General features: G+C 39.3%; 1 protein-coding gene across 1 annotated transcript; it reads right to left on the bottom strand.

The window, feature by feature from the left end:
• Positions 1 to 1,288: 1,288 nt before the first annotated feature.
• On the bottom strand, positions 1,289 to 10,600 carry ccdc47 (coiled-coil domain containing 47). Its single transcript, XM_006803022.3, has 13 exons — positions 10,491 to 10,600; positions 7,517 to 7,815; positions 7,307 to 7,408; positions 4,454 to 4,628; positions 4,227 to 4,348; positions 4,077 to 4,142; positions 3,860 to 3,961; positions 3,578 to 3,688; positions 3,370 to 3,455; positions 3,238 to 3,296; positions 3,029 to 3,138; positions 2,786 to 2,953; positions 1,289 to 1,912 (listed from the first exon to the last, which is right to left on the bottom strand). The coding sequence occupies exons 1-13, from the start codon at positions 10,540 to 10,542 to the stop codon at positions 1,832 to 1,834; spliced, it is 1,533 nt and encodes a 510-aa protein (XP_006803085.1). The 5' UTR covers positions 10,543 to 10,600; the 3' UTR covers positions 1,289 to 1,831.

Raw genomic sequence — 10,600 nt, 5'->3', positions numbered from 1 at the left:
ATAGTGTGACAATAAAGTTGGTCTTAGACATTTTGGATAGGAAATTCCATAATTTATTAAATAAGTTGATTAACACCAAGTTGGTTACACTGCGGGGATATCAATCTGTCCGGTTATGAAGAATAAACTGTTGCAAATCTATGTTGTTGGGGGCAGTATAACATTTGCCATGGTGTCCCTAAACTCCGTCACTTGAACACACCAAGGTGCTCAGCATGAGCTTGTTCTCATCTGTGTAGGACAGGGTGCCAGTGGTGGACCTATCAAGCTGCATGAGGCACAACTGTGATTGCAGATCTTACTAAAAGATACCAGGACCTCATGTCACCACCATGGAGCCAGGTTCAGAGTCCAGTCACAAACATGAACCAGGCTGGAGGGCATTTTCCAGAGTTCTGGTAGGGATCCCTCTGATTCTCTATGGAAAAAGGAGCAGATATTATTCCTGCTGCTGGGCTGATGCCCCTCTAACCTCTTGAGACTGCTACAAGAACCAGAACCTTTGTGTGACTCTGCCAACCTGGCAGAATCACACAAAGGTTGTCACTTTTAATGTCCCAAAGCAGGTGAAATGGATTCATATTGGTTCTAGCTTTCTAACTGAACAAATCAATTGCCTGAAGTTTAACCGACTTTGTGTTAGAGTGTAACGAGTATCTATTATCTCTCTGATTTATTCGAGATGAAAAAGAACTTACCTGTCAAAATATGTAAGAACTGGTTTGTGCTGCTGAATTGTATATTTAGTAAATTGATGTAGTTCTAGTTCACCTTTAAAAGCAGGGCAGCAATAAACTGCCAATAATACTAACAAGTGCTTTCTGTTACTTTAACCAGAGAGGGGAGTTCATTAAACAAACATCTGGGACTGTCACACTTAAAAAAGAAAAAGAAAAAAGGAACTAACATTTTACCAAAGACAAGGATTAAATTATTTTAGCTGACAAAATGACAAGTCCATTTCTGCACTTCATTTCTCCAGATTCAGTAAACTATTAAACACCTTCATGATTACAACTTCCGGCCTCACAGGACTATAATATTTCAGCCTGTCAAGACACGACCATGCCGATGTTACCAAATGTAGCTCAGACTGCTGACGGAGTCTACTAGTTAAATTTAGCACTAAGCCCCACCCGTATTCTGGTGCCCATTTTATCCCTTCACTCTTTCAACAACTACCACCCAAAGAAGTATATCAATTTAATAGTGAGAGACTATTTTATTACCCACACACCACACTAACACCCATAACCAACTGCCTTGTCATTTACCATTAAAAACAAAGTTTTCCAACACACTCCAGTACATTTTATTATGTTTGCTCAGATAAAGATTAGAAACAACTTGCAAGAAATCAACCACATTGCATATATAAATTAAAACGTCCTTGACAGTATCATTTATTATATTAATGTTAATATATATCCAATGAAACCACAGCAATCCTTTTATTCCTTTAAAAAAAATGTGTCTGAGTATTACCAAATAGCGTATTCCTTCCCTGCAAATTAAGGTTAAAAAGCTCACTGAGCTACGCAACGTTCATGAAATTCAGGGAAAAATCTTGGCGTGAGAAGTGATGACAGGTTCAATGGTGAAAAAAAGTCCTCATATTCACTCACAGTCTTTAAGATTTAGCCACTGACATGGAGCAGGTGGTGATACAAACAGCTAAGCTCGACACATCCAGAGGTGCAGGACGTCTGTTTGAAGCTTTGAGCGACTTGTAAGGAAGAGCTGTGGACGTGGTGAGACAAGCTGGAAGAAAACGGTCTGAGCTGAGCACTGCTTTTATGTGTGCTTGTATCCTCATCGCTGTGGTGATCTTTCACATGGCTTTAACTTTGATCTGCTTCATCTTCATCTGCTTCTTCTCAATCTTCTTCTGCTCACGCCGCTGGGCAGCTTCCTGAAAATGTCACATGAGAGAGTTGAATTTTGCAGATTTTGCACACTTGCTGTCTTGCTAAGGTATAAGAGTCTTAAAGTGTTGTGACACCCCAAGACCATCAATGTACATTATAACTGATAAGATATTAGTCACTTGAAGATATCTAAAAGATATTCAAAGCCGATTGCATTCAGAGATGGACTTGCAGCAGTCAATTGCTGATCATGAAACTCCCTCAACCTCTGGCCACTTTTGATTGCAAGATGAGTGCAGATGTTGCCTGATGGGAGGCAACCCATCTCAAACTCAGGCTAACTGCAATCACTCAGACAGATTGCAGTTATTTCCAAACTTTCACCAATCTGATTTACAATAACAGACAGTTAGTTTGAAAACATGTTGCAACCAGTCATTAGGTCCTGCTTTTTATCACCCTTGCATACCAGAACACCAAATGGACAAGGTTCAGACTTCTTGTCACACTGCTGCTTGTTGTCTTTGCTCCCAAGCGCAAAATCTATTAGTTTTCCCTCATACAGAGCTTTTTCCGTCTGTGCCACCAAGGCTTTGGAGCAGATTACCACTCCAGCTCTGTTTATCTGACTCTGTGGAGTCGTCTTCTCACAGTCTTCATTTATGTTTTTTAAGTTCTTTTTTTAAAAACATGGTTCTCTGTTGATATTGTCTTTTAATTGTGTCTGGCACTTTGTGTGTTTTTTGTCTATGAAAAGTGGTATATAAATATTTTAGTTACTAACTTACTAGTGGGTTTTACCATGTTTGGTCAGTTTTTCTTTTTCTTTTAGCTAAAGCCATCTGCACATTTACTCCATACCATATCATATCATATCATTTTGAGTGTATTCAGTCTGAAATGTTCTTGTTGCAGACCTCCAGACGACGTTGTCTCTCAGGGTCCTCTTCATTCATGATCCTCTCCTTCTCTGCTCTCTTCTTCTCCTCCCGCCGTGTCTGGGCTGCCTCCTGACGCTGAGCGTGAGTCTGCTTCAGGAAGTTCTCTTCCACACGGGCACGGTTTTTATCAGCTTTCTGTTTGCCCTAAACATACAAGAATGATTAAAAAAAAGAAGCTAAAACATTAAAACACTGCAATAGTGGGTGCACTGTACACACCTCTCTGTTCAGACGAAGCTTCTTGACTTTATCGATGCTGTAGATCACCATGTTCATGAGAGGAAGCAGAGCGTCCATGTCTTTGGGAGAGGTGTTGCCCATGCCAGGCACTGAATATAAAAACATCAAATATATTAAAATAAACACCAGTGAAATCAAATTAGGTTTAATGACGATGTCCAAGACAGTAGCAGAAATGACATGCTCACCATTAAATGTAAACAGCAGTGTCTTCTTGGTCTCAGGCAGCTTTAAGGGCTGACCCTCCCTGAAGCATCAAATAAATCCATCAGTAGACAGAAATTCTTAACTATAATCTAAAAAAGTAAATGATTACTTACTCTTGCATAACTTTTGGACCAGAAAATTGGTCCGAGAAATGGATGGACTCAATCTTATCAGCATGATTGGTGATATAATGTACCATCTTAAATGACAAAAAAGGGAGGCAACACAGAGTTTTAATGACAGCAACCGATTTAAACTGAGTATTCTCAGAATATTCAGTCTCTTTTATAACACTGCTTTGATATGAGAGCCAGACTTCACCTTGTTGTCCATCACACCATCCGTAACCTCGCCCATCTCACTAAGAATAGCCAGGGAGTCTGGGAGCCCATACTTGGCTCCAGACTTTGGCTTATCACCACAGAACTCACTCTGAGGAAAAAAGAGATTAAAAAAATAAATAAATGAATACATAAAAACAAAGCTTTTATTTTAATATTAATGCATAGCTGGTAAAAATTCAAAGAATTCAGACTACACAAGTCAGTATTTGCATAACAGTGAGTTTCAAAGTTGCATGTCCAATTTGAGGAGAAAACTCACCAAGTCCTGCATCTCCTTCTGAAGCCGGGCCATGGCCTTCTTGGTGCCCACAGCAAATACAAAAGTATCCATGTCCTCATCATTAAGAGTCACTTTGACTTGCTGCAAAAAAACAAAACAAAACAAAACAAAAAAAAACAACCCACAGACGCGGCTGGTTAGAAAGTGTATCTGCAGCAATATACAGCGGAGGGAAAAGGAAAAAGTGAAAACGTACCACTTGGTCACAGGCGGGCCTCATCATCCTGGCCAAAACGTTAAGCAGGTCCTGCCTCTTAAGAAACTTAAAAAGACAATAAAAACATGAGATACATGTAGCATACATATATCTAATACTCATACTTGTATATCAGAACACATTGCCCACCTTGAGTTGGATCAGCATGCCTTCACAGCACACACGTCCAGAGCACCAGAGGTTATAGATGTGCTCATTTTCCTGGTTCAGCTTCCCAGTGCTTACTGCTTCTTTACTGGTGCCATCGTCACCTACAAAGTGTCAACAGTTAACCTCATGCTAACCATTGACACTAAATACAAGGAAGCAGATCTAGCCTGTTGAGTAATCTTTCTGGCAGTGTGGAAAGAACTCACCCACTAGTGCAAAGTTGCTTTCAAGAAGCTCCCTGTGCGAGTTAAACCAGGCCTGAGCCAGGCGACTGTTTTTGTTCTTTCCAATGATGTAGTTCATGATATAGGCCAGCAGGCCCGTCACCATCAGGATCTCCATGTAGTAACTCTCCCAGCTGTTCTGGAGATGTGCAGGAACCTGCAGAGAAGCAAACAGACAAGAGTATGGCAGCTCAGTCAGGAATGAAGATTAAATTTAAAGAAAAAAAAAAAAGTCAATAAAGATTAATTTATAATTTCTCACTCTAAGGCCTGTTTTTATTATCCTTGTTTTTAATGTAAACATTTAACAGCATCTTTAATAAAATTAGAAGATTTTAAATTAAAAGTTTATTACACTTCACTACAAAATGACTACCTGGAAGCCTCACTGATCTTGAAGTAAATTCATAAAAAGGTTTTTGCAGGTGGTCCTTCCTTAGGATCATTATTAGCCTGCAGCTGTTTGCTAATACATTGTGCCATTTGGTTGTTGCTTTTGTTTCCCTGTTGCTCTATTCTTCCCTAGGTGGATTAGTTCATTGCTGCCTGGGGCTCTTGTTGCCCCCATCTACACCCACAGGCATGCTGTGGGCCAGCGGGGACTGACTGCAGCTCTGGAAAGACTGGTTTACAGTCAAAAAACACAAAACACTTGCTAGTCTGACCCTAATGACTACAGAATGACCTCGTGTCTTCCAACACATCCACGTGTTCAGCCGTTCATGTTTTATTTAAGTTAAATTTAAAGTTTAAGGACAGATTAATTTTTTAGTTCAATAACTACATGAGGCTTGTTTATTAAAATAATGATTAAATGTGATTTTTGGCCTGAATTACTGAAGTTTGTGTTGTTGTTGTTGTTTTTTAAGATGTTCTGAAAACAAAAACAATCTTCAGGTTGAAAACTTGGTTGATTTCTTTTTGACCGTAACATCATGGGGATATTACAGGTTGCTACTTTTGTTCTGGAATGACTGTACTGTTTCTAAATAACCCCAAACCTGGTTTGACATTTCTGAGATCGGTGCTTTGCAGACATACACAGACACCACTGTGTATGAAACAGGTGAATAACAGCCAGGGTATCAGTCTGACTAACTTAGTAATCTAGCTCAAATCAGTGCAACTCTGAGACTATTTTACTCAATAGACTGATGAGGAGGGCAAGCTCTGTCCTGGCCAGTCCCCTAGACTCCATAGAGGTGGGTGAGAGGAGGATTATGGTCGATGTACAGCTCCTCTCTCTCTCCCTGCATGAGAATGTGGAGGCCCTGAGCAGCTCCTTGAGCATTAGATGGTTACAGCCATTGTGTAGGACAGAGCACCATAGCTCCTTCCTCCTGACAGCAGTTAGATGGTACAATTCACACACATAACAGGGTGTGTTACATGTGCTAAAACTCAGTCCGGATCAAAAGTTTAAGACCAACTTGAAAAATGTAAATAATAATAATAATAATAATAATAATAATAATAATAATAATAATAAATCCACATTCAAAAGGTAAAGTTTTTTTTGCCTTTGCCATCAGAACGTCATGAGAGTGACGACCTGACAGAAAATTACAATGAATCCACATTTTTGCACAGATTTGGCCTTTTAAATGCATGTGGTCCTAAACTTTTGACCAGCTGTAAAACAGCCTGTTTCAGTTTAAGAGTTGTTTTCAATAAATTGCATGTTTAGTCTCACTCCCATTTCTTTGTGTTGGATGCTGAAGCTCTACTTGGAACCTTGTTAAGATCCAACAATACAAAATATGGGTTGTTTTTTTTTTTACATTTTTCAAGTGGCCTTAAACTTTTGATCGGGACTGTATGAGTGTATACATCATCACTCCCGCTGCACTTTATGTAAACATAAAAATAAAATCTGAGTGTATTTTACTGGATAAAGCAACCTTTAATATACAGTACAAATTACTCTTGTGCAGTATTTTGGCTTTTTTTATTTTCATTTTTTAATTTGTACACAGTTGTTTCTTTCCATTTCTAAACGTATAATATTGATTTTTTTTTCTTCTTTGTGCTGCTGTATCATGTAAATTCCCTCAGTGTGGGATTAATAAAGTTGATGTCTGTGTCTTTAGGATTGACTGAGTTTTATGACTGGCATAAACCTTTTCTGAACTGCTGATCTTTCTGTATTATAAGACAGCATGTTTAGTGTTTTGTTTTTTTTAAACATATGATAATGATCGTTGATTAGTACTGATGGCAGAACAAGTTCCCCTGTGGAAGGTTTTGCTACACCACATCTAGGCAGAGTTCTATCTTTCATCTATGCATTCATTTGGACACTTCACTTATATGACTAGCAGCATGGGATTTAGGGTAAAACTGCTATATGCATTATTGTCTGATATAGTGCAGGTTTATTGTGCTGGTGGTATAAATTGGTGAAAGTGAAGCTTGACAATAGGTGGGCTGGTGATTATTTACATTTACCATTTTAGTTTTGCCTTTGTTTCATTTTCAGTCAAAGGTGCAGAACAAAATTATGGGTTTTCTAAACTCTTGAGCTGTTGTGCGGACGGGCAGCTGGAGACAAGATATCCAAGTCATCATCCCCATTTTACTTATTTGAAGTCTGCTTGAAGTCCACAGACTGGAGAGCATGTCAAGTTGTTGCACAATAATGTAAACTCTCCACATATAAATGGAGAATTTATGTGTGGTCAAATTAGTGATCTGCATGGACCCTTGCGCTCACAGTCCTATTACTCAGGAGTAAGTGGACTCACAAACATGCAAAGTATATTTAAGGATTAGGAATGCTCCACTCACTATGCCAGACTTGCTTTTTAGGAGATTTCAGCAGTAAGCCCGGCTTACCGTGTGGATTATCAGGGGGTCTTTCATGGAGTGTCCCGTCTTCTCCATGTCTCCAATCCCCTCAAACTCCTCCTGGTCATATTTGCTGTATATATCTTGATCCTAGTAAAATACGAAAAACAAAATAAATCAAAACAAACATGATTTAGTATGTAAACTGTGTTCAAATACAGACGTGAATGAGACGTGAAGAGTTAGAAGGTAATGAACCTGTGTGTCTGGGTCTTCAAAACCATCCTGTCCATCCTCCAGTTCCACTGTGGCTTCATCTTCATCCTCATCCTCATCCGGCTGCAAGGACGGTGAAGCCCTAGGCGGAGGGGCAGTTTCTGCTTCAGCTGCTGAATCGTCGGTCATGTCCTCAAACTCGGCAAAGTCATTGTCATCGAAGTCTGCTAGGTCCTCTCCATCGTCAAAATCATCATTGTAACGCCCCCTGGAGACGGGGATGGCCAAGAGGAGCAGCAGAGCAGGTATCAGGAGGAGATAGAGGCTTCGCATGGTGGGACCTGCATCAGAGAGAATGTTGATGCGACAAAAAGGAAAATAAGGGTTAACAACATCATAGACAGAGCAGAAAACCTGGACAAGGGAAGAAAAAAACAAAACAAAAACCTCTTACAAACCATCTTAAGACAAAAATTAAGAAATAAAAATAGATAAATTTATCAACAAGGACATCTGCCAACAAAAAGAGTTTTTTGTTTATTAAATGAGACCCGTGGACCATTTTGACATTAAAGCCACTTATGTCCTCTTATTTTTAAATACTCAAAGAGTATTGTGTAACTTCATTTAACAGAAATCTGTGCATTTTTCTCTAATCATTGTCCATTTTATAAAACCAGTTGTGGTGAAAAACCCAAACTTTTATGCGCAAAATCTTTTGTTAATGTAGAAAAGAATGATATCTGCAGGATGTGAAAGATATAATAGATGGGTGTGGGAAGCACAACCTCTGCATCAATGTGGGGAAGATAAAGAAGTTGGTCTTGGACTTCAGGAAGAGGAGCAATACTCCATCTCCCTGTTCATCAGAGAAGGAGCTGTAGAAACAGTCCACAGCTTCAAATACATCTGAGAACACATTTCCAGGGACATGACGTGGAACAGTAGCACCTGCAGCATCATTAGGAACGCCTACAAGTGACTTCATTTCCTCAAGAGGCTGAGGCAGGTTGGCCTCAACACCCCATCACCACCTGGTATGCTGAGAAGAAGCCACTGCAGAGCATAGTGGAAGCCACCCAGATCATTTGTAGCACCCTCCCCTTCATGGTCTGTATTATGAGGGATCCCACCCACTGACCCAGACTATAAACTGTTATGACACCCTTCCCTCCACTCAGGCAGAAGGCTGTTTAGCATCAACACCAAAACCCAAAAACTGTAAGCTCCATACATCACTAACTACACTTACTTTTAACTGCTTTTAACGTGCAGTGTCAGAGCTTTATTAGTGATATGCTTATAAGTTATAATGCCGATTTACTCTTAAGGATAACTTGATGTTATGCATGGAGCTGGTTCTCAGGACAGATTTGTCTTTTTCATGTGGAAACATGCAAAAGACAAAGAAATCTTCCCCCTGATATCTACTGCTATGTAAATATGCAGGTTTCCAAGCAAACAACAAAACAAAAAAAAGGTAATTTGCACATTTGCACAGTTCTGCACACCGTGAATGATATACACAAAAAAAGAGGTAACCAGATTTTTTATTTTTATTTTTTTTTTAATTCTTTCTCTGTGAGAAATAAACTGAACTGTGGCTTTCGGGAAATTTTACAACCTCAAAGTGTACCATATCCTCAACCGGATACTAAAAATTTTAAAGTTTAACTCTCTCTTTCTCTTACTCCACCCAACAGAAGAACATAAGGCCACTTACTTGAGAACTTTAGAGTTAAGATATAAAGACAGACACACTTAAGCATAGAAAACAAAACCATAACACTAGGACCATTCCTATCCACACCCACTAAGAGACAAGGGTCATACTTCTTTTGGCTACTCCCTTTAGGGGTTGGCATCTGCCACCTTCACTACATGTATGAACCAGTCAAGTCCCTACTCTCAAATCTACAGTCCTGCCTTTCCTTCTCTTGCACAGTCTCCTAATATTCCTTCCCTCTCTCCTCTTCCTTTGTTTTCAGCCAACAGTAACGCAGTTTCCACTGGCACCCCAATCTGGTATGGAAATGTCATTCTTTATGACCAGCGTGTTTGAGCACTATATTGATGAGATCGGACATTAAATATTTATGTGGTTGTTGTACTGTACATTAAAAATTGATAACTGCATATAACAACATATTATAAGAACAATATTTTTGGACAGGTGTGGTAAAGTAATTATTGACGAGTGTATAGTTCATCAAGTTAATGATGTCAGAGACAGAGCTCCAACAACAAAGAAAATACAAGATAAGCAGAAAAAGATCCACTAACTTATTAGGATTCAGCAACACTTGACCACAGGAACTTACATTTGTGTCATAGGTTTACCAGATCTTTAACACAAAGACTGAAGTGTTAATCTAAAACCAGACCAGCATTTGCAAAGAGAAGCGGTCTTTCTTTGAGATTAAACTCTAAGGAAGTTTAATCTCGTCACACAGTGGGATATTAAGGTGACAAAGAGGAAGCGCTCCCAGTATAGCGACAGAAACCAGAAAGGACTAATGAAGAAAAGAACCTTTAATTGTCGCATCTCCGCTTTATCATTAAAGAAAACTTATAAAACTACACCTTCAGACGTCTGTAGACACACATGCCAGCCGCGAGTAACTTACGCAGCTTCAATCCTATGAGCTTTCTTTAGCTCAAGTAACTTTTAGCCACCGACCCAATCTCTGCTAAACACTCGCTAACAACTAAAACAGAGATTTAAGTCTTTGACTTTTTTAGTGACATTTGTGTTAAAACTATAAATGCTGCCTTATCTAGTAATGGCTATATAATTAAAGCATAAACAGTATTAATATCACCCAACCCATCCCCCCCGCCGCCCAGCTTTCACTCACTCATTAACCGCTAGCAAATCTTACATTAGCATGCTAACAGTAGCTAACTAGCATGACAGCACGTCTCTAACAACACCGCTTACGATTTGAGGAAAACAAAACTGCCTTTTCGTTTAAAATAAGCCCACTTGTCATAAACTAGTGAATAAACAGCTAACCTGAAGTCGACCTGTGACGGTAAAAGGAGTGCTCGTGTAGATTAAATAGCATGAACTGCCCTTGTGGTGACGGTACACCTGAAAATCAAGAAAAACCTTTCAAAATTAAA

This window comes from Neolamprologus brichardi, chromosome 4 (genome assembly GCF_056152115.1).
Source record: "Neolamprologus brichardi isolate AB-2024 chromosome 4, ASM5615211v1, whole genome shotgun sequence".
Lineage (NCBI taxonomy): Eukaryota > Metazoa > Chordata > Actinopteri > Cichliformes > Cichlidae > Neolamprologus > Neolamprologus brichardi.
This window is presented reverse-complemented; position numbering and strand designations above follow the sequence as displayed.